Source organism: Bipolaris maydis, assembly GCF_028858645.1.
Source record: "Bipolaris maydis strain C4 unplaced genomic scaffold PSV08scaffold_5, whole genome shotgun sequence".
In the NCBI taxonomy this organism is placed as follows: Eukaryota; Fungi; Ascomycota; class Dothideomycetes; order Pleosporales; family Pleosporaceae; genus Bipolaris; species Bipolaris maydis.
The window spans coordinates 1011643-1033457 of NW_027093861.1; the positions used below are offsets into that span (position 1 = coordinate 1011643).

Consider the following 21815-nt stretch of genomic DNA (forward strand, 5'->3'; position numbering starts at 1 on the left):
GAGAGAAGTGTGGAGTGGGGAAAATACAGGAATCTGTGTAGGTATCATGCTTGTTATATTTTTTAAGGTTTATCTTTGCTGCAAGGTTAGAGGAAGAGAGGGAAACAAAAATAAAGGGATGATGCTTGTTTTGAGTGACAGTGTGACACGTCTTAGTTTTGCCAAAGAAGTTTGACAACACAGGGGGGGAGAGAGATAGAGAGAAAAGGTGTCAAAAGGCCGGGATAAACGTGGTAAGTAGAAGAGTTTTTGGCCGATTGTAATCGGGGATCGAAAGAGGCCCGTACGTATACGGTGGATCAAGTACATACACACTTACGGGACGGGTAAGGGAGCGAGTCAGTTTTGGGGATGAAAAAAAAAGAATGACGTCGTTGGTTTTAGAATTAGGGCTCGGTGGTATGAGTTATGTTAGCACTAGTGCCAAAGAAAAACAAAATGAAGAATAAAATCACCAGTTGGGTAATCGGGGTATGAACAATTTGCGCTGGATGCAGATGGGGTTGTTGCGCAGAGAGTGGACAAAGAGAGGGTGATCAGCAATGATGCGCCGGTCGCGGGGCCCACAGTCTGGCAAATCATCGGAGAGAGGTCGGGCGGGTGTGCGGACGGCGGGCAGAGCGGGCGGTGGATCGTGATTTGTGTTTGCTGGAAAGGGCAAGAGAGGGAAGCTGGTCTCTCTCGCTTAAGGGGATATTAAAAGAACCACCGACGTTTTTTGACAACTGGCTAGCGTCGGGCTTGGAAGAAAATCAAGGCAGACTGACGAGCAAGGGTACATGGAGTTTTCAAAGCCCGAAAGGAAGGGACGCAAAGATTACGGCCAGGTTTTCAACATGGGAAAGACAATGATAGCTACTATGATAAAAGATAGGCGGAACCCGGATAATGGGAACAATGGCGAGCTGCAGAGACGGCAGTTGAGTGGGGTGCATTCACTGGCGCGCGGAGATAGTTGGCAGTAGTCGACCCAAAGTCGGGCAGTTGCATGAAAAGACGGAATACAACGGAGCGAGAGCGGGGGGAGACTAAGGACAAGCAGATTAGCCAGTTGAGGATGAGATTGGCAGCATTGCGCGATGGGAAGCGACAAAGGGAGCATGGTCGTCGACGTTGGGCGCATGGCATGCCGCTTTGTGTGCGTGTTTGCGATTGCCGTGCTGTGTGGAGAGGGGTGCGGGCGGTGTTGTAGCGATCGAAATGAGACGAGCATCATGGGCAAAGAAGCGTCTGGACCGGGCGGGTTGATGGGCAGACAGGCAGGAGTGTCGTGGGCCCGTTCTGGCAGTGCAGGGTTAGGGATAGGGCAGCGCGGGCTTGTGCGGTGGCTGCCTGGGGTGGGCGAGCTGAGGGGGGCGCTATGAGCCAGGGCCGGTGTTGTCGAGTTTCATGCGCCCCTAGCGGCTGGATCGGAACCTGGCTCAGCGAGGACGAGGATAGGCTGCCAACAGTGTGCCGGGTGCTGGTTTACTAGTATTTACTTGCACGTCTGCCGGCCGCATCGACGTCTGTTTCACGGGGCGCGTCCACTCTGTCGAGGCGCCTGTTTCCGGCGGGCGCAGGGGCGTGGCGGCGACTGGCCAGAGGGGCTCTGGTTCAGTGGCAGCGGCGCATAAGGGGCGTGTGGCCCAGCGGCCGACAGAGGGAAGATTGGGTGTTTATGCGGGCGTGGATGGCGGACAGCTGGCGAGCGTCAAGTGCCGGCACGAGCATGGTGCTGGAGGATGGGCGAGGATGAGGTCGACGGGGGGCATGACGTGGGCCGGATGCAAGAGAAGGCAAACGCGTGCTTGGGGCCGCTGATTGGCTCGCGGCCCTTGCACGCCCTGGTGGGCATGTCCAGTGGCAGTGGCAGCCAAGCTCCCATGGCCGCAGATGCAGACACGGTACGAATAGACACGACAGGCTCGTAGACAAGGTCAGATTGGCATCCCTCACGCGAACGCATGGTAAGGCCAACCAGCCAGCAGCCAGCCAGCAGCCAGCCAGCCAGCAGCCAGCCAAACACCCAGCCAGACCCGTCCACCGCGTCCGCGCCCGCGTCTCGTCTCTCTCGCGCCCTCGCTCCTCTTGCTTGTGACCTGCCTGTTTCTCTGCCTCTCCTCCTCCTCCTCTCCTCCCCCCTCCCCCTCCCCCTCCTCCTCCTGTCTGCCCCCTTTGCCCCCTTTCACCTACTCAATTGCCTCCCATTGACGCTCAATCACCTGCATGCCCAAAAGCAACGCTACACCGCTCCACCCTGCGGACCCGCCAGTACTCCAGCACTCGTCGCAGCTTGCTTGTTAGCGCGTGCAAGCGAATTGCTCCGCTGCCTCGCCTGGCCGCACGCCATTAGACAGTCGACGTCCCACGACGCCCAAACGGCCTCCTTTCTGCCCTCTGTCGCGTCAGGATTGCCTGCTACATGCTACGCTGCACCCGCCCGCCCACAGTCGACAGTCTGCGCCTTACCGCCTCTTCACCCACGCGCTTGGCAATCGTCAGCGCAATCTCGACCCTCACCTCCCGCACCGACCGTGCTCAGTAGGCCCGACGCCTCCATTTTGCTTCCCGACACGCGACTTCACGCGTCATAGCGCCTGGAGAGACTATACAAGGCTGTCGGAGCCCTTGCAGCTTGGTCTCGCTATGGCTGCAGCGCGTCGACACCCTTCCATGCAGATTTTTCAGGACCCTGTGCAGCCTCACCATCTACACCACCAACCACGCCCAGCCAACGCCGCTGACACCCGCCACACCCACCCTGTCGCCCACATCGCCGACGTGTCCAACGCTGCGAACACCCGCCTCGCTCCCCCCAAAGCCCACACCGCCAAACCCTCGCCCCGCAAGGCCCGCCAAGTCTCCAGTTCTCCACCTCCCACCGCACTCGTCCAAAAGGGCCTCGACACGCTCAAGATACCCCCTCCCAAGGAGCAGCACTTCCGCACCGACGCGCCTGCAAAGAAGGACCAGCACCAGCACCAGCAGCAACACCAACACGCCCATCCAATGGCGGGCCACCTCCAGTACTGGCCTGGCCATGCCTCCCATTTGGACAAAGAAAACGCCTACTATTCCGGTCCCCTCCTGTCCGCCACGTCGCCAGCAGAACCACCAATCAAGCACGCGTCCAAGCAGCCGCTCATGACCCCTAGCGCCCCACTGCGCGACCGAACCAACTTCAACTCTACTACCACCACCACCCACTCTGCTTCAACCACCAAGAAGCAAAAAGCCATCAAAGACATCAAAACCGACGAAGCCGACGGACCATTGCCCGATCCCGACCAAATGCCCAGCGTAGAAGACGACGGGAACAAGCCCTCGTACAGCTATGCCATGCTCATTGGCATGGCCATTCTACGCGCACCAAACCGCAGACTAACCCTGGCTCAAATCTACAAGTGGATTTCCGACACGTTTGCCTTTTACCGCAACTCGCAAGAGACTGGATGGCAGAATAGCATCCGCCACAACCTCAGCCTGAGCAAGTCATTCTCCAAGCAAGAGCGGCCCAAGGACGATCCAGGAAAGGGCCATTACTGGGTCATCAATGCCGGATTCGAGAAGCAGTACCACAAGGTCAAGCCCATCCGCCGCCCGGCCCCACCAGAGTCGTTTGCACCAGTATACACGAGCGATCTGCCCCGTCCTTCACCATCTGCCACAGCCAGCTTCCCACCTCTAAGCTCGACAAAGGGCTTTGACTCGAGCAAGTACCCCGAAGACAACGACCTGCCTTCTTCAGAAGCCACTATTCCCTGTTCGGACCCAGCTGCGCACGACGGACAGGATCCTCTCAGCATGCCACCGCCTCGCCAGATACCATCTTCGCCCCCGCCAGCAGACATTCACTCATCACCGCCTCCGCCAGTCTCGCGCTCGCGCTCGGTGCGTGAGGACACGCCGCCGCGTGCTCCCCGCTTCCCGTCGCACAGCCGCTCGGGCGGACGAAAGCGCAAGTTCAACGGCCTTGGAGACAGCGGCTATTACTCATCCATTGAATCCTCAGCAATCAAGGGCAACCCGGCAGGCCCATTGCTCACATCCGAAGCCGATCTCGATCGTCCCAGCCTGAAACGAGGACGTGCAGAGGAAGAGATTGCCCGCATTCGCGGTTCTTCCTATGATTCTCCCACTAAGACGCGGACCCACATGAAGCAAGCTGGCAGTACCCACATGATCTCGTCACCGCTTCGCAAAGGCGATAAGATTCACGACCCTCTAACCCCTGCTATCGTCTTCAAGCGTCCGGCCCTACCCCCTGCGTCAGCGTCGCCCAACACTAACCTGCGCAACCACCGCAACAAGATGCGCGAGCTCGTTGGCGGCTCGCCAGACAAGAGCCTCGCCATGTGGGTCGACACCTCCTTCCTTGACAACAAGACTTGGAGCCCCGCTGTTGCCATTCCAAATGAGGAGCACGTCAACCTGGTTGGACATGGCTTCGAGAGCACCTTTGACATTTTTGGCGACTTTGGCTACAACGAAAGCCCCATCAAGCGCTCCACCAAGCGTCCTCGTCTCGAGCGCGCCGTTACTACCAGTGGAATCCTTGCCGATATCACCGGCTCCAAGACCAACTCGCCCACGCCCAACTGGAAGATGTCGTCCTCCTTCCTCAACATCCCTGACCTGTCGCCTGTCAAGAGCCTGTCACCTATCAAGGCTCCTGTGCTCAAGCCTCCCATGGACACCCCATCCGCTGAATTCGCTCATCCTAGCACAATCAAGAACAAGGCTCACAATGCTCTGACACCCCCTCAATCATTCCCTGTACCTGCAAAGTCCGAGTCGCAACAGCAAGACGACGAAGACATTTTCCATCTTCTCCATAGTGATGAGTCTGAGCCAGGCATTGACCTGCTGCAAGGCTTCGAGAAGATTGGAGCTAGACAATTGGCTGTTGCCCCTAACGGATCCCCTCAAAAAAAGGGACCAAGACCCAGCCTAACCCGTAGCTCGACTACCCGCTTCTGAGCGACACATACACACACACATAAGGCCGTTTTGATTGGCTTTGTTTGATTCGCACCTTACCTTTGATACGCCCCCCTTCTGGATCTCAACACTTGAATCTGGGTACCTCTTTCTTCGCCATTCTCGATACCCCACATCTTGCGACTACACTTTTTTAGCTCTTCTCTTGCAGCCTTTTATATTGCAGTCGCCCAGATTATCACTTTGGCTACTCTTTGGATCGTCCTCTGGACCATCCCTTACCTCACGACGTTACGACAAACGATACCCACGAAGCAACGGACAGGCCTTTTTAAACTCTTGGCGTCTAATTCGATATTCAGCCTCGACTGGAAGAGGTGTGTGGAAAGCCCGGCGGGGCCCAACGTGGGGGCGTACTTGATGCTTGTCATTTGTGTCTCACACAAAGGTGTTTTTTTAGGGGGGTTTCTTGTTTTTTCTTGTCTTTTTTTTTTGCCCAGCGAACTTATATACATGCGTAATGATATATACTTATTTCAGGGGAGGGGAGTGAGTAGTAGGAGAGCGTCGATTAGCCAACGAACAACGACGAGGTTCAAGTGGGTCATTACTATATGGCTTAATGATGAAATGCGGACAAGAACATGCATGCGCCCAGACAATAGCGGATTCGATAGTCTTTGTTTTTGCGTTGAACGAACAAATGGATCGTGTTTCTTCAGATTTTGTTCAACTATGAGGGTCATGTACATTTTACACGCCATGTTTCCCATACTCTTAAATGACTTGACATCACAGACTCCATTGGTGTACGCCCATTTTCCATACTACTAAACAAAACCCCTCTTCATCTTCCATTTTAACTTCCCCCCCCCCCCCCAAAAAAAAATGGGTGGTTCAGTAAACTCTACCACCTTACTCTTGCACACATCCCAAACTCCATTTTATACAAACTTCTTTTTCTTTGCTTTTTCCCACATCCCCCCATCCCCTCTTTTTCCCCCCCACTATAACTCCTGCTTGTATATGCGATCAGTGGCTCGGCACACACCCACACACACACATGTATGCATGACCGTTTTCTCTAATGTTTTTTTTGCTTTTTGCTTCTCTTCCATTCTACCCTGCCCACACACTTTGACCTTGCTTTTTTTTTTTTTTTTCTCCTCCGATGGGAGAAAAGGGGGGGAGGGGTAGGGCTGAGGAGATGGATGGCGGACGAAAGTAAGGTACAGAGTAGTAGCGAGAAACGGAAAGAAAGAAAGAAAGAAAAGGAAGAGGGTGTGGTGGGGGGGGGGGGGAAGAGGGGTGGATGGAAAGCAATGGGGGTTTTTTTTTCTTCAAAGCGCGGGGTTTGTGGAGTGGGATTTGTTTGGTTCCGGATGGGTAGTTAAGTAGATGAGTGAGAGAGTAATGGATATTTTGCTGAACAGTCATGATATTTTGTTGTATTGGTATAGATTTTGGTTCTTTTTTTTTTTTTAAAAAAAGTTAACAACAAGCCTTTTTTTTCTCTTCATTTCCTTCATAATCGTTTCCCATTAGTCGCGTGCAAATCAATGACCACGCTTTCTCTCTCTCTCTCTCTCTCTCCTTTATGTCCGATAATCCCCATTAATAGTAACATACTCGTGGCTAAAATCGCACGTCCAAAACACCGCCTCCTCACCCTGCTTCTTGCTCAACCTCACTACGATTTCCAAATCCTCATGTTCCAGTATCTTTGCTGCGCGCTCCTCGTCGACTTGCTCGGGCTCACCGTCCACCAGCAACTTGAGCTCCGCACTGCCATCCGCAGGTACAAAGCTCACGCTCGTTTCGGTAGGGACGACAGAGTCCGCACCTTCTGCGTAGCCAGTTGCGCACAGGATGCGGCCCCAGTTAGCGTCTTTGCCGTACAAGGCTGTCTTGACCAAGGGGGACCGCGCAATGGTGGAGGCGACACGGTGAGCATCTTTATACGACGCAGCATTCGTAACGCGAATGGTGACGAATTTTGTCGCGCCTTCGCCATCCCTGACCACCAGCTTGGCTAGGTCGACGGCGAAATCCGTGAGTACGCGCTGGAAGGCTGTGTAATCTGCGCTGTCGACAGAGGTGACGGGTTGGCCGCCGCCGGCACCGTTTGCTAAGATGGCAACCGTGTCGTTGGTCGAAGTGTCGCCGTCGATGGAGATGCTGTTGAAGGATTTTTGGACGGATGCAAGCAGGGCTTGACGCAAGGCATGGGCAGCGATGGGGGCGTCGGTGCAGATGATACCGAGTAGGGTGGCCATGTTGGGGTGGATCATACCCGCGCCTTTGGTCAGACCTGCTATGCGGTATTCCTGTTGCGTACTTGGGAGAGTGAATGAGCGCGAGACGAGCTTGGGGAAAGTGTCGGTGGTGCAGATTGCGCGGGCAGTGGCGAGCCAGTGGTCGTGGGAGTCACCCAAGTTGGCATATGCGGTCGGGATTTTGGAGGTGATTTTTTGGATGGGGAGGCGCTGGCCGATGACGCCGGTGCTCATGACGATGCTGCGGCTGCCTTTGAGGTCGTCTTGCGTGCTGCCGTCGCGGGCGAAACATGCGTCGGTTTCGTTGCCCATGGCTATGGCGTCTTCGATGCCGCCACGACCTGTGACGGCGTTGGCGCAGCCCGAGTTGACGACGATGGCCCTGATGCCTTCGCCTCCTCTCTTCTTCAACATGTCCCTGCTGACTGTGACAGGTGCGGCTTGGAACTTGTTGGTGGTGAAGACGGCTGCTCCAGCACATGGCTTGTCTGAGGCTACAATGGCCAGATCATCGAACCGCGTGTTGGATGCCTTGACACCAACATGTGCGCTGCCGGCCTTGAAGCCGCGTGGGTAGGTGCCAGAAGTCGGTATGTACTTCTTCTTGGCTGGTGGGATGGCGCCGTCGCCAATTGCGGCATATGTTCGTATTTGGGTTGCGAAGAGGCGATTTGAGCGCGTCAAGAAGCGTGGATTTGACCGCGCAAGAGACATGATGGCGATTTTCAAAGCAAGTGAAGCTCAATTGCACTGGAAGGAGCTGTTAGGGGCGACCAGTGTATGTGATTCAAAGGACTAGGCAATGGCTACGACGCAAAGGCAGACGATGGCCTGTACATTGGACGACCAAAACGTACCCTTGGACCCTTTTAATCCCTCTCAATGCCCAGTGACTCACTCAGTTGACGTCCTGCGCCTTGGTGGTCTTGTAATAAAAAAATGACAAGCAGTAAGCTCTGCGGCCGTTATCGCAGCCCGCCGAGCACCCGCCCAGGCTAGTCGAGCCCAACCCCTGCGCGTCTAGAGCAGCAGCGCGCCCACCGTCGAGCACACCAGGTGCCAGAAGAGAATCGTGTATCGCGCAACCACAACGTGCTGCTTTTGCGCCAAAAACGGCACAATTATGAAGAGCACGGCGGCAGTTGGCAGGCTGGCGAGGATGGACGTGCGCAGGCCACGCGAGAGCTGCGTCACGATGGCTGCACACTGGTCACTGAGCGTAAACGGCATGCAGCTACCAGCGCTGTAGTAGAGAACAAGAAACTGGAACGCCGTCAGGAGCAGCGTCGCTGCCAGCAGCGCGTATTCGAGGTGATCGAGGCGGCGCTTCTCCTTCTCTGCCACCGCAACCTCCACGACGGGAAGCAGGGGTTGTTGTTTCTTCTCAGAAGTAAAAGCAGAATACATTGTCAAAACGTGTTTTTTTAAGAAAAAAAGGGAGTAATGAGTGCGATGCGAATATATCCGGATATCGGAGTGTTTGCATCGGGGGAATCATGCAGACATTATATGCCTACCGCCTCGTCTCCTCTTTGCATACGCGTTTTGGCCAAGTATAAGCAGGCAAAGCGAGATACAATGGTCTTGGAACCTGGTTAATGAAACAACCGGACCCTGTTGTCCGACCATGGCAAACCCTTGGCCTCTCCGCCCTCCGTCTCGTTTGGCCCTGTGCGTTTCAATTGACTCTGACGCTGCCCAGATGCCAGCACCGACACATTTAGTCCGGCTATGCAGCGCTTACTGCTGCATAAAACTCTTCATCAATTTACACCTCTGCAGCAGCCTCCATGGGATAAATCGTCACCTCTTCCCTCGTTCACCCTTGTTCTTTGCCAAAACTTGGCTGACGTCATGTTTTCTTTTGTGCAATCTTACATTATTATGTTCCCGTCCTCTTAATATCTCCTCTAAGACGGACGGGGAGCTTGGACAGGTCCAGATTCTGCTGTTGGGCGTCATATCTAGACATCGGAGCAGGTATTGCTTTGACGGTTGCGTAAGTGTCCTTGTATTTAAGGCAACTGCCATGTCGTAATGCCGGTAGTGCTCAGGGGCATTGAGTCGAGCAGAGCATAACTACTCCACGTGACAAGAGTACAAATGTAAACAAGTTTTAATTCCAGGCACATGGTACATTGGATGCTTTACCAATCTCGCAAACCGGTAATAAGGCAGTTCTAAGCTGACAACTATCCAGTCGTGAACCCTTGACGGTGCAATTTGTAGGTTCGTCAATACCAAGCGTTAGACAAACTACCTCCCGTGCACGTACCGTAGCCCAGACCTCAACCAGTGTGGGGACTCCTAGGTCCAAGGATATCGTATTCCGGCCGCCGCCCAACCTAGCAGTATTATAGCGCACTGAAGATCTGGAAAAGCTGATCATCTTTTTGAAACCCAGGTACCATATGCTCACGGCAGTGTTGGAGGATCTTCCAGTTGATTTTATACCAATGCTTGCTATCTCGCCAAGACCCCAAGGGTTGATGTATCCGACATTCGACTGAGTTGCACAGTACTCGTTATTTCTCTGCCGCTCAATTCGGACCGACCCTTGCAGGCTGCGCGTTGGTCGCTGGTGACGGTGACGAGTCTAGCGGCGTTTTAATGTGAGAAATTAGTCACTATGTTAAACGGGTAGCTTAGCTGGCTCCTGCTGTGAAGAAAAAGGGTCTAGTCTGTCTAGATGACCATGGTATCCATGTAGAACCCATCGAAGATGCCAACTTCCATGATGGAAATTGACCTGGTTGCCGAATGGTTGAAGGTTGATTGGGGTAGATGAGCACGTGATTTCGTGTAATCCACATGAAACGAAGCAGTTTAAATCACTTAGATAGCTTTAATCTTCAAATTCACTTCATTGATTAATAACGAGATTGTAACCAAGCCCGTATCGCACGTCTGTACTTTATCAACTACATCGCTAGGAAGAAAAGGTCACCTTTTCACCCCGATAAACAAAAAGGAACAATTGTCTCTTCCCATCTGTCCAACCCGCGGTCAAAACGCCCCCAGCCACCTCATTAAGAACAAGGCGCACCAGGAAGAGATAGCGATAGAGGTTCTCAATGCTTCTGTATCGATCAAAAGATACCTCCACGTTTTTCTTTCAACTCAGCCACCCGAAAAATGCGAGAAATGGCGTTGCCTCTCGGTCCAATCACGCACTTTCTCCTTTCGTAACCGCAAGACGACTCGCACGCTTTTTTCCCCTAGGAATGGAAAGTTCCTTCTTTAGCACTTCAATGTGGAGGGCTCACAAAATCTCACATATCAGCACAGGATTAGTTCAGCAAGGAGACACCATCCCCAATCTGAAATAGATTCACGCGTTGTCAGCCTCTCGCAGCAAAGCGAGAAGTATTCTAACTTCAAACTTTCTCGGGTAAGACTATTTACTAACACACCTATACCGATCAAAGAGAGCGTACGCGTCTTGTGCCCTGTGTCAAACACAATCTAGGCAAAGAAGGGATAAGCGGGTGGTTGGGCAACTTTGTCTACTAACTTGGTGCGCGAGCGCTGTGGCTGTAGAATTGTATGTGCTGCAGGGCAAAAAAGTTCATGCCGCGAGGAACAACGAAAAAGCAAATGTGTATTGAGTGGGGAAAGAAGTAAGCATCTAGCGAATAGTCTTCATGGTGACCGTGCAGGAGGAGTCTGAACGGCGACGTTGTATCGTAGAAGAATTCGCGGAAATAATGATTTGTCTCTTTTTTCTTTCGTTCTGGGGTGAATTAGATACATTGTTTTACGTAGCTATGACTGCATACTTACTAACATAAGACTCATTTCCGCTCATACATGCATCTCCCACGGACGTAGTACATTTCCTCTCTAGAAAGCACGATGAACATATCATCCTCCCCTCAGAAACAACCATATTTACTACCTACACCACCATGCGCTGTCACTCTCCACACCGCGCCTCCCCAGCCACTCCCGCGCAAAGATCTCTCTTTGCCAAACCCGCCCGAACATCCAAACCCTCAGCACCTCACGTGTTCAATAGCGGTCAGTCCTCGCAGCCAATGAACTGTTGAGACGACAATCCCAATCGAGTCCCCCGAAAAAGCAAAACATGGACAACAGTCGAACAGCAACGACAAGACAGGGCAAATGCTCACGTGGCACACCGTGCATGCGTTGTTGTTGCGACTGAAGAAAACAACAAATCTTCTTTTAAATACCCCAAACCCATACCGCGGAAGAGAAAAGCGACAAACAGCGTCACCATCAACACTACCACCATCATACCCTCGACTTGGACCCCTCGCATCACCGGTTCCAAGACTATTTTTGTATCGACTTGCATAGTAGTTTCCTCAAGAAAAACGTTGGAACACACACACACACACACACACACACACACACACACACACACACGCAATAGAATTGAGAAGTGAGACAACCAAATCAAGAGCAAGCGTGAAAAAGACAAGACAAGAAAGAAACTGATCTTTTATTTCCTCGACATCCCACGTGGCTGGGACAGGCGTTGGTTTCCAGAAACAAGAAGAACACACACACCAAAACAATCGGGGTGAAAACTTGGTTGTTTGATCGGTTCGACAGTTCAGGACGACAATCTCTATTCCACCGTCTTAAAGGCGAAAACAAAAATAGCGTGAGGTGCAAACGACAACCAGGGAGGATGAGACCCTTTTCCAAGGCATCTCAGATCCAAGCACGAAATGAGACAGCAGCGGCAACACCAACAACGGTGCAAAGTCTACGCTTGAAACCCACAATCATTGCATCGGCGTCGAGTCAGGAGTCAGGATGGCGGGGATCATATTCCAACACAACCTCCACACTGCCCTATTCAACGGGTTTCGCAACACGGGTATCTTCAAGTGCACCGTCATCTGCCACACCGCCATCATACTACACCAACCACTCGAGCTCATCACTCGCCGCACCCTCCTCAACCCACATGCTACCAGATCTCTACACAAAAGCGACACTAGCGCCAAGTCTCCCAACCCCGACATCCGACCTCACACTCTCCACCGCATCCGCCGCACCCTCCTCAACCCACATGCTACCAGATCTCTACACAAAAGCGACACTAGCGCCAAGTCTCCCAACCCCGACATCCGACCTCACACTCTCCACCGCATCCGCCGCACCCTCACGTGAAACCGACCAGGAAATGTCCTTGGAAACCAAAGTCGGACTAGCCATGATCCCCATCGCCGTCGGCCTCTGCGCCTGGGGTCTTGTCCTCCTCATCCTCTGGCGCCGCCGCAAAGCTCACCAGTCACATCACCGGATAACCTCCTTCAGCGCCTTGGGCCCCGAAAAGTCGCACTCGCCCTTACTCGCCTCACTAAACAGCAGCACAAGAAGCCGCCGCATCTTCACAATGGCCGCATTCTACAGTCGCGACAAACAAGACATGAGCGTAACGCGACCGACAACCCCACCTCCTTGCAACTCACCAGTGGAGCGCGCAAAAACAGATTCGAATCCCGACTCGCCTATCGATGGGGGCAGCCCGTTTCGACTGCGACCAGGCGAGGCGAGGAAGAGTCTGGGATCGGAGATATCCGAGTTGTGGCCTTCGCCGCCGCCGACGGCGTGGGCTCGGCGCCAGGATATACTCGAGCAACTGCCTACATCGCGGTTCGGGCGCGATATGACGGTGCCGCGATTGAAGCGGAGTGAGAATAGGGGGTCGCTGCGGGATGCACACGATATTACGAGGCCCTCGATGGGGGATAATTGGCCTTTGATGTGAAATGAAATCAAGTTTTTTTTACACGAGTGAACTTAGCGACTATGTTTCTTTGCTTTACGATTAGACAAGTCTGGCGTTCTTTTGGGAACAGCTTATTTGGTATACCCCCCGGTAGATTGGAGGTGTTATTCGCCTCTGGCAAGAGACAGCTTCACTTTATGCATAGTTTTTCTGTAGACATGTTAACAATTATATTTTAATCATTTGGTCTGATTGACACACCCTATGCATCAGTTCCCTTGTGCCCCTTTATGTAACCACGGTAATACTGTTCTCGTGACAGTCGCGCGGTCCGACATGGTGGCGTCTACTAAGAATGTGTTGCCCAGTAGGGCGGATATCGATCCGCAGTCTTCAGGCCTTTCAGCAAGTCCTGGCTGGTCTAACCAACTCTTGATACTCTCTCATGACTACAATGGTATCTTGAAATCTTGACGGCGCTCAATCACTCGAAGCGCATCCTCGACAGCCGCAGTTGACACATTCAATCTCCTGATTCTCTTTAAGCTGATCTCTCGGGACGCGGCATATGCAGGTAGACCGGAAGTTTGTTTCTTTTGTCTGGATGCAGCGCGTGCAGCATAGCTAAGTTGCGTTAGTCTGCATTCCTTGTACCAATAGTGCAAGCAATTCACCTTCTCGTAACCCTGTTTTTTCCACTTGGCAATAAGCATGGGATCTGCGTATCCATTCTTGAGCAGGTAGTCGTAGAGCTGCTTGCTGATGGCCTCCTTGGTGTAGTAAAGGTCGTAGATGTAGCGGGAGCGCTGGTGGGTGATTTGGAAGATGGGCCAAGTCATCTCGTACTTTTTCTTTCCCTCGTGCGAAGCGTTCTCGGCGTCTTTCATCTTAGTTTGGAACTCTAGAAGCGTATCCTCAATATCGTCGAAGCCTTCGGGCGGAGCCTTGCGAGAGGCGCGTGCCGTGCGGACGGGAGGCATGATCGAGTAGTACGTGGGTTGATTTGAACTTGTTTTCGGTGTATTTGATTTCGATTTCGATTTCGACCTCGTGCTTAGTATTTATGTATTATGTAGTTGTGGTGGTGATTGCAAGAAGCAGTTGGTCGTCAAGTTTGCGAATGCGCCATCAGTCAAATCAGCGCTAACGCCACGGCTTGGCATTCTACTCCACCCGAGCCGCATCGTCACTGCAACTCCCGCCCTGGGACAACTGGAGCTCCGCAACACCGTCAATATGGTCATCAACCCTACCTACCTCGCCCAGCGCACGCGCTCATGTAAGTCGAATATCCGTATCAACCATTGGGGGAGTCCAAGGCTAATTCGGGCATAGCGGTCAACTGGGCCGATGCGAAGAAGAGGGTCATTCACAGCTACCGGGACTGGCTGCGGTCGGTACGCATACTCCCCATACTCTAGAGAGGATATATTTAACCCAATGATTGGTTCACTGCCAATTGTGGTGCAAACACGAGACCCGAAGCGGAGGGACGCGTTGGATCGAGAGAAGCGGGCAGCAGTAACAATTCACAAGCGCGGGAGGCTGACAGAACCATACAGGCTCCCGAGATCCAGACCATGTATTCACTCAACATGCCGGTGTCCCAACTTCGGACCAAAATGCGGCAGGAATTCGAGCGGCATAGATATGTGAATCAGCTGAAAACAGTCGACGTGCTATTATTCAATAGTCACCAAGAATTCCAGGTACGGCACAACTGGAGGGCAAGATTTAAAGAGACCATCTTTGGACTAATACATACTTCAGGAAACGCTCAACTTCTGGAAGCAACTGTCACACGTACTCAAGTACTTCCGTACCGAAGAGGATCCCAAGGCACGGCTGCCAAACAACTTCATCAACGGCTTTTTGGAGGTAAGCATTCGATTGAACCCCTAACAATCAAACTTCAGAATACTAATCTATGCTCCCAGGGTCGCAATTGAGTGGGCTGTCTTCGCCTGAAATCGGAATTGAAAACAAGTCCAGGATGCGATGTAAATAGCCAAAGACAATACCATTTTCCTTTCCGTTCGCCATTGACCCATGATATCCGTGAACGCCATCAATGCAATAGTGCCTCACAAACCCTGTGTTTACTCCTCCATCTTGTTGACAAATTCGTCACGTGCAATGGTGAACTTCTTCTCAACAACATCGCACATGGCCATGAGATCTTCAAGACCCTTTTCCAGCACAGTGTAAACACTAACGCCGTCTGATATCATGTCAGGTGTGCTCTTGATGTACTTGGAAACTGAAGCTTACCATAAGTCTGGATGCGCAGGTTCATCTTTGCTTCTGATGGATGCGGTATGGAATAACCACAAAACTCGACGTCTGGGCTAAAAAAAAAACAATCAGCAGCTGTTCATGGAACCATGTTCAGTTTCTGTTACTTTTTGTGAATGATATAACGTAGCGCGTTACCTAGCGTGTGGTCCTCGCCATCAAACTGGAAAGATGCTGCTGTTTCTGTGGAGCCAGAGAGCTACACGTGATGTTAGATACAGATTTACAGATTCCATAATTTCGTTTTGACGTACGACTCGGATTCGGTCGCGGTCGACAGCTGGGTCAATCTCCTCGCCCGTCTCGGAAGTTGGGTCCACGATCTGGACTGGCGCGGAGTCTTTCGTGGCTCCTGGCATGATTGTTTGCGGTTGGTGCTGATGAATTGAGTAACAGGCAGACGTGACCAGACAGTTACGCGGAAGTACTCTAGAGTGTTGGCGTGAGAAAGAGGCGCGACTTTGCGATATGCTTAGAATTTTGGGGCGAGAGCGGACTTTGGTTCGGCGAAGCGGTGGTTGGCTAGAACTTTTTTTCAGCCCTATATTGCTTGGCGGACATGACGTGGGGCGTGGGGAAGCCAGCACCCCTCTCCAGTCAGTTAGTCTAAACTTTTTTTGCGCAACGTTCTCTTTATTCTCTTATCTGGAAATCGACTGAGTCAAACTCCTATATACCCGAGGCCATCAATCCACCACCACAATGCCGCGCACTTGCACCCTCAACCGCGATACAAACGAGACCAAGATCCAAGTATCCATCAACTTGGACGGCGGCGAACTTGTACCCTACGAGCACAGCGACTTCTGGGCCGCCCTCGACAAGGCCAACCTCAATGGCGAAGGCGAGAAGATCGAAAAGGACCATGCCACGCAAAAGTCTGCCTCGCAGGAGATTTCTGTAGACACGGGCATCGGCTTCCTCGACCACATGATTCACGCCATGGCCAAGCACGCCGGTTGGAGTCTGCGCATACGGTGCAAAGGCGACTTGCACATTGATGACCATCACACGAGTGAAGACACTTTCTTAGCACTCGGCTCGGCATTCAAGAATGCGCTGCAGGGTAGCACAGGACTTGCACGCTTTGGACACGCATACGCGCCGCTGGACGAGGCCTTGTCGCGAGCCGTCATTGACCTGTCGAACCGGCCATACAGCGTCATTGAGCTGGGGCTCAAGAGAGAGAAGATTGGCGACCTGAGCTGCGAGATGATTCCTCATTGTCTGCAGAGCTTTGCTCAGGCGTCGGGTACCACGCTACATGTGGATTGCATCAGAGGTGATAATGATCACCACCGGGCTGAGAGTGCATTCAAGGCACTTGCGGTGGCGATTAGACATGCGACAACAGTGGTGAAGCAGTGGGAGGGCGAGGTTAGGAGTACAAAGGGCGTGTTGTATTAGACTCGGTCCGGTAAGATGGACCAATACAATCCACACAAACGTAAATAGTCACAAAACTTGAATAGATTTTATACTTCGAAGGTATCACTTCTGCGATGACTGTCTGATATAGAACAGAAACTGCCAGAGACCGCTTGGCTAGCTTCTATGACTTATCTGCTCTCTCATCGCCATAATGATCGGCGTAATGAACATGCTTACTGAACAGCCGGTCGTCCTGAATTGACGGTGCTTCTAGTTTGAAACCAAAGTTTTCCTCCTGCATCCTTGTAAGAAAGTTATGAACATAACTTCCATGTGGTTGAGGCGGAAGAACAACAGTCACTGCTTCGCTAGAACGCATACTCTCAGCATCGCAACGGAAATTCATGAGTGCTCTCATCTTGTACTGAATAACATAGTCCATCATACGTCTTTCCCAGATCCAGGCGTCGTTAAAAGCGCTGCCGCAAACCACCAGTCGAATCCGGGCTTCTTTGGCATTGTTATGTGCCATCCTGGCCAAGGTGCACGCGACGAAAGTGTCCAGATTTTCTTCCGAGTAGCCTAGCTCTTTAGGGAGGCGCTGGTAAACTTGTTCCCAGTTGACTCCAAGCCTAGACTCGAGAGCGTGGTTGGTCCAAGCTTTGATTTCATGGCATATATGCTTGAGAGTACGTTCAGCCAGCGTGTTACTGCCATTGTACACTGACGAAGTGTTGCCATTGTGTCTTGACAAGAGACCGAACAGCTCGTCCATGAAACCATTTCGTGGCTGGTACAGTAAATCGGCTGGCCCCAAAACAACGACAGGCAGATGTCGCTCATTGAGATCATACAGTTGTTTTTGGACCGATGCATCTTTGGTTTCTTGATAAATGAGCTTGCTGATCAAGAGCAGCGACGTCGGCAGCCTATAGTACGGCCAGCTGCACACGCCGACGGGAGAAGACTTGACAACAGGCCATATGTACCTGTACACGAGCTCGGGCAGGAAAGAGTAGATGTGGCAGCGCAGCTCAGGCGGCAGAGCCATGAGGCGGGATGCGAGTGCTGGCTGCATTGCATTGGGGGAGTGAATGTCGGTGCGAATTACGCTTACCCGACCCTCTCCCTCTCCTGAGACCCTTGCCGAAGCGAGCATGGCCCAAGCTCAATCCCGCGGCGTCGCGAGTGGAGCTCGCAGCATCAACACGCCCGACGCCGCCAATTCGCTGTCGACGCCTGTCTTGCTGTCTTCTCACCTCGCCGCCATGCTCTCCGGCATCCTCATCTTCAATCAGAAGGGCGAGAACCTCATCTTTCGCGCCTTCCGCAACGACTGCCGCCCACGCCTGGCCGATGTCTTCCGCATCCAGGTCATTTCCAATGCACAAGTCCGCTCCCCCATCCTGACCCTGGGCTCCACCACCTTCAGCCATGTCAAGCACGAGAACATCTATCTGGTAGCTGTCACCAAGAGCAACGCCAATGCCGCCCTCGTCTTTGAGTTTCTTTATCGCCTTGTCGGGCTGGGCAAGGCCTATTTTGGCAAGTTTGATGAGGAGGCTGTCAAGAACAACTTTGTCCTTGTCTATGAGCTGCTCGACGAGATTCTCGACTTTGGATACCCCCAGAACACCGAGACGGACACGCTGAAGATGTACATTACCACAGAGGGGGTCAAGTCGGAGAGGACAATGGTGAGCTTCTCTATATGTATGTATGTCGGGAATGGCTACTGACTATGGCATAGGAGGATTCTTCCAAAATCACTATGCAGGCTACTGGTGCGCTTTCATGGCGCCGAGCGGACATCAAATATCGCAAGAACGAGGCCTTTGTCGACGTTATCGAGGATGTCAACCTGCTCATGTCTGCAACCGGAACAGTGCTCCGGGCAGATGTGAATGGTCAGATTATCATGCGTGCATACCTTTCCGGCACCCCAGAATGCAAGTTTGGACTCAACGACCGACTGACGCTGGGCGAGGACCATCTGCAACAACCCTCGGGCAATAAGGCGGGCGCAAAAGCAACAAGAGCAGCAGCTGGCAGTGTCACGTTGGAGGACTGTCAATTCCACCAGTGCGTCAAGCTCGGCAAGTTCGACGCTGATAGGATAATATCGTTTGTTCCACCAGATGGCGAGTTCGAGCTCATGCGCTACCGGGCGACTGAGAACGTCAACCTACCCTTTAAGGTCCACGCCATTGTAAACGAGGTTGGCAAGACAAAAGTTGAATACAGCATCGCTATCCGGGCCAACTACGGCTCCAAACTCTTTGCTACCAACGTTGTTGTGCGCATACCTACGCCTCTAAACACCGCCAAAATCACCGAGCGCACCTCGCAAGGCAAAGCCAAATACGAGCCAGAGCACAACAATATTGTCTGGAAAATTCCACGCTTTACCGGCCAAAGCGAGTTCGTCCTAAGCGCCGAAGCTAGCCTGACCAGCATGACCAACCAAAAGGCATGGTCCCGACCACCACTCAATCTTAGCTTTTCACTCCTCATGTTCACTAGCTCTGGACTCTTGGTACGCTACCTCAAGGTGTTTGAAAAGAGCAATTACAGCAGCGTAAAATGGGTACGGTATATGACGAGAGCAGGCAACTATGAGATAAGGTATGCTTTTCCCCAAAGTCGTTTATGTAGCCCCTACCTACTATCTGCATTGGTCTAACATAATCATTTGTAGATTCTGAGAAAAGGCATTTTTTGCTTTGTCCATATTATTATTACTATTACCATTATTACTTGTGCTATACAGTTCGGTGTTTACATTGCATTGCAGGCGTCATTGGGGGAAAGGGACTCGGTTATCTACGATATCCTCGAATATAATCAGAAGCGATTACATGAAACCCTTTTTTTCGTTTCTGTTGTGCATGGATACACTGACAGACTGATGTACAAGTTTCGTCCTTGACCGTGGTGCTAGGTCGGTTGCTGGCTGTGATGCCTCGCAGGTACCGCTCTGCGAAAAATTCGTCTATCTCGATTGCCGAACGCTTGTCTTGCTTGGAACCGAGACGCCCAGGATGATATTATGTTAGAATTGTGCCGTTGCACAGGGTTGCCAGCAACCCTTGTGCTGACAATACGATCCTGTTCATGAAGTATAAGATAGGAGTCTTCGTGTACAGTAGATAGGACATGCAATTCTTCAAGTTTCGAACATATCTGTGCATTCTCTACTCCTCTCCCGGTCCTCTTGTTGCACTAGTTCAAGCACCTACAGAAAAAGCATCGCCCCCTGTCCATAGTAGAACTTATGGGTGCTGCACTTCCTACACCCGTTCAGCATGCGATAGCGATGCCTAAACTAAGAACATATTCCCAAATCAAGTGAATATCTCAAGAACTCTACATGTTTACAGTTTTTCTAACCTCGAGCTTTCGGCCCACCATGTTCCAATGCTGTGTTTCTACGCTTCCTAGAAGCCCAATTCACTACCATTATCTAGCGAGCCACGCCAGTACCCGCCAGTGCCCGCTAGTCGCGTTTACACATGGCCCGCTAGTACACAAACAGTATATTTAGTATACAAAAAGGTCGCGGCCACGAGACTGGATAACAAGAACACAACCAAGAGCCACGTGCTTGAATGTGAAATCGACCAAACACATACAAGACATAAGTATCAAGTAGATCCATCGTGTAAGGCACTAGCTAACGGCGCAGCAGCAGCCACTCAGCCGGCGGACCGGCAGTAGCAAGCGATACGTGCTTTAGAAGGCACTCCCCGTGAATAGGTGTGACCAGGCAGTGCTGCAACACTGTAAGCCATAGGCCTCACCCTTCCGCATGCCCTATAGGTGGCTTTAGATAGGACGTTAAATTTAAACACACACACATACACTAGCTAACAGCACAACAAGAGCAGTGCCAATCAACCGAAATGGCGGAACCCGCCGATACAACAGAATGTCTATCAACGAAGGCTCTGCAGCAGATACACAGTCTCATGGGAGAAGACGCTTCATTCCTTGAGCACTTACCTGTAGATAAGATCCATGAAGCAGAGTTTGAAGATAAAAGGCACAAGCGCCTCACTTCGCTACCCCGACGCATGCTCTTCGGTCAGATCACAGAAGGCGAGAGAAAGGGTTTAGAAGTCTGGATCCTTCCCATCAAGACACGCGACGAGAACCAGTGGCCTGGACACCGCTTCAACCTGTTCGATCGGCTTGGGAATCTGCACTCCAGCATTACTATAGAGGAGGCCATACGGTTGACCAATGCGGCAAATGCATTTAAGTGGCTGAAGAAGCACGGCACAATGGATTCGAATCTCCTTCGTGCCGTGATCAGGTACTACTTCATCGTCAAAAAAGTTAACCCCCCGTCACCGTGGCCGGTTGACATGCGCTTCACAGCAGAGTTACTCGCAGCATGCAAGGTGGCAGCCAAATCTACTGCAGCGATACCAGCGAATGAAAAGAAAGCAAACAAGACAAAGACGCCCGCGAGTATGCCACCCAGACCAAAAGCCAATATGACACTGCCCTCTGAAGACGAGACCAGTCTCTTCATTCCCGAACGCCGGCGTCGTGCCGCTACATCTGACGCCTTTCAGACTCCAACTCCGCCTACAGGTCTCGCATCCGGTCAACCAACAACCGAGCCGATTGATGAGTTCAAGAGAGCCTTTCAGAGGAAAATGCTTTCTAAGGCTGCACCCGCGGTCCCAGCAGCTTTGGCTCCATCAACCCCAGCCCCCATTCCCTCCACCGCCACCGCCAGCACCATCTCGATCAACCCCAACATTCCTCCTCCCCCTCCTTCCTCTCAACCACCCAGCACCCCTCCCACCACCGGATCCCTCTCATCCTTCATCCCCGCCTACCGCGAAACCCTAACCAGACACTCGGAACTCACCGCTCACCTCCGCACCACGCGCTCCTCCATCTATACCGCCAAATCCCAACTCCGCGATCTCGAAGCCAAAATCCAGGAGCTAGAAGCTAAGGAAAAAAAGTTGAAGGAAGAGATTAAGGGAGTGGATGTGGAGAAGAAGAGGTTGCATGATAGTTTGACGCCTGAGAAGAGAGAAATGTTCTTGTTTGGGAGGGAGATTTGGGAGAGAGAAGGGAAGCGGGCTAGGCTTGAAGAGGAGCAGAGTGAGGAGGGCGGTGAGTATATGGATTTGGGGGAGTGAAAGATTAGATGAATGTTTTACAACACACATGTGTGACATTCAGTCTATAGATCACTTACACTAGGCTTTCTACATAAG

At 52.1% G+C, this 21815-nt stretch overlaps 11 protein-coding genes across 11 annotated transcripts; 6 read left to right on the top strand and 5 right to left on the bottom strand.

Annotated features, from left to right (window-relative positions):
* Window positions 1–1724: 1724 nt before the first annotated feature.
* On the top strand, window positions 1725–4962 carry PSV08DRAFT_220678 (uncharacterized protein; the record flags this gene model as incomplete). Its single annotated transcript, XM_014226762.1, has 2 exons — window positions 1725–1886; window positions 2287–4962. The coding sequence occupies 2 exons, from the start codon at window positions 1725–1727 to the stop codon at window positions 4960–4962; spliced, it is 2838 nt and encodes a 945-aa protein (XP_014082237.1).
* Window positions 4963–6406: 1444 nt separating this feature from the next.
* On the bottom strand, window positions 6407–8129 carry PSV08DRAFT_361160 (arginine biosynthesis protein ArgJ). Its single transcript, XM_014226761.2, has 2 exons — window positions 8057–8129; window positions 6407–7949 (listed from the first exon to the last, which is right to left on the bottom strand). The coding sequence occupies exon 2, from the start codon at window positions 7911–7913 to the stop codon at window positions 6519–6521; it is 1395 nt and encodes a 464-aa protein (XP_014082236.1). The 5' UTR covers window positions 7914–7949; window positions 8057–8129; the 3' UTR covers window positions 6407–6518.
* Window positions 8098–8643, bottom strand: PSV08DRAFT_400891 (uncharacterized protein; the record flags this gene model as incomplete). The annotated part of the gene is made up of 2 exons (XM_014226760.2): window positions 8253–8643; window positions 8098–8211 (listed from the first exon to the last, which is right to left on the bottom strand). The coding sequence occupies exons 1-2, from the start codon at window positions 8604–8606 to the stop codon at window positions 8098–8100; spliced, it is 468 nt and encodes a 155-aa protein (XP_014082235.2). The 5' UTR covers window positions 8607–8643.
* Window positions 8644–11859: 3216 nt separating this feature from the next.
* On the top strand, window positions 11860–12948 carry PSV08DRAFT_361162 (uncharacterized protein; the record flags this gene model as incomplete). The annotated part of the gene is made up of 1 exon (XM_014226759.2): window positions 11860–12948. The coding sequence occupies one exon, from the start codon at window positions 11860–11862 to the stop codon at window positions 12946–12948; it is 1089 nt and encodes a 362-aa protein (XP_014082234.2).
* Window positions 12949–13194: 246 nt separating this feature from the next.
* Window positions 13195–13996, bottom strand: PSV08DRAFT_36715 (G10 protein). The gene is made up of 2 exons (XM_014226758.2): window positions 13584–13996; window positions 13195–13533 (listed from the first exon to the last, which is right to left on the bottom strand). The coding sequence occupies exons 1-2, from the start codon at window positions 13887–13889 to the stop codon at window positions 13390–13392; spliced, it is 450 nt and encodes a 149-aa protein (XP_014082233.1). The 5' UTR covers window positions 13890–13996; the 3' UTR covers window positions 13195–13389.
* Window positions 13997–14145: 149 nt separating this feature from the next.
* Window positions 14146–14811, top strand: PSV08DRAFT_177379 (uncharacterized protein; the record flags this gene model as incomplete). The annotated part of the gene is made up of 4 exons (XM_014226757.2): window positions 14146–14188; window positions 14245–14306; window positions 14472–14618; window positions 14680–14811. 4 exons carry the CDS (start codon window positions 14146–14148, stop codon window positions 14809–14811), a joined length of 384 nt encoding a protein of 127 aa, XP_014082232.2.
* A 197-nt stretch (window positions 14812–15008) lies between these two features.
* Window positions 15009–15686, bottom strand: PSV08DRAFT_400894 (DNA-directed RNA polymerase; the record flags this gene model as incomplete). The annotated part of the gene is made up of 4 exons (XM_014226756.1): window positions 15459–15686; window positions 15312–15403; window positions 15181–15257; window positions 15009–15130 (listed from the first exon to the last, which is right to left on the bottom strand). The coding sequence occupies exons 1-4, from the start codon at window positions 15561–15563 to the stop codon at window positions 15009–15011; spliced, it is 396 nt and encodes a 131-aa protein (XP_014082231.1). The 5' UTR covers window positions 15564–15686.
* Window positions 15687–15807: 121 nt separating this feature from the next.
* PSV08DRAFT_220690 (Imidazoleglycerol-phosphate dehydratase-domain-containing protein) lies at window positions 15808–16691 on the top strand. The gene has a single exon (XM_014226755.2). The coding sequence runs from the start codon at window positions 15907–15909 to the stop codon at window positions 16609–16611; it is 705 nt and encodes a 234-aa protein (XP_014082230.1). The 5' UTR covers window positions 15808–15906; the 3' UTR covers window positions 16612–16691.
* On the bottom strand, window positions 16660–17677 carry PSV08DRAFT_287475 (uncharacterized protein). Its single transcript, XM_014226754.1, has one exon. It carries the CDS (start codon window positions 17651–17653, stop codon window positions 16757–16759), a length of 897 nt encoding a protein of 298 aa, XP_014082229.1. The 5' UTR covers window positions 17654–17677; the 3' UTR covers window positions 16660–16756.
* Window positions 17678–17793: 116 nt separating this feature from the next.
* Window positions 17794–19485, top strand: PSV08DRAFT_287481 (Mu homology domain-containing protein). The gene is made up of 3 exons (XM_014226753.1): window positions 17794–18272; window positions 18326–19200; window positions 19274–19485. The coding sequence occupies exons 1-3, from the start codon at window positions 17844–17846 to the stop codon at window positions 19278–19280; spliced, it is 1311 nt and encodes a 436-aa protein (XP_014082228.1). The 5' UTR covers window positions 17794–17843; the 3' UTR covers window positions 19281–19485.
* Window positions 19486–20477: 992 nt separating this feature from the next.
* PSV08DRAFT_350192 (uncharacterized protein) lies at window positions 20478–21737 on the top strand (the record flags this gene model as incomplete). The annotated part of the gene is made up of 1 exon (XM_014226752.1): window positions 20478–21737. The coding sequence occupies one exon, from the start codon at window positions 20478–20480 to the stop codon at window positions 21735–21737; it is 1260 nt and encodes a 419-aa protein (XP_014082227.1).
* Window positions 21738–21815: the final 78 nt, after the last annotated feature.

What these genes read in the sequence shown, in the direction of transcription:
- PSV08DRAFT_287475 (XM_014226754.1), bottom strand. Translation starts at nt 17,653, where the DNA reads ATGCAGCCAGCACTCGCATCCCGCCTCATGGCTCTGCCGCCTGAGCTG.
- PSV08DRAFT_361160 (XM_014226761.2), bottom strand. Translation starts at nt 7,913, where the DNA reads ATGTCTCTTGCGCGGTCAAATCCACGCTTCTTGACGCGCTCAAATCGC.
- PSV08DRAFT_287481 (XM_014226753.1), top strand. Translation starts at nt 17,844, where the DNA reads ATGCTCTCCGGCATCCTCATCTTCAATCAGAAGGGCGAGAACCTCATC. An exon ending in TCAAGTCGGAGAGGACAATG is followed by an intron (nt 18,273 to 18,325) that starts GTGAGCTTCTCT and finishes ACTATGGCATAG; the next exon opens with GAGGATTCTTCCAAAATCAC.
- PSV08DRAFT_36715 (XM_014226758.2), bottom strand. Translation starts at nt 13,889, where the DNA reads ATGCCTCCCGTCCGCACGGCACGCGCCTCTCGCAAGGCTCCGCCCGAA. An exon ending in AAAAACAGGGTTACGAGAAG is followed by an intron (nt 13,534 to 13,583) that starts GTGAATTGCTTG and finishes AACGCAACTTAG; the next exon opens with CTATGCTGCACGCGCTGCAT.
- PSV08DRAFT_220690 (XM_014226755.2), top strand. Translation starts at nt 15,907, where the DNA reads ATGCCGCGCACTTGCACCCTCAACCGCGATACAAACGAGACCAAGATC.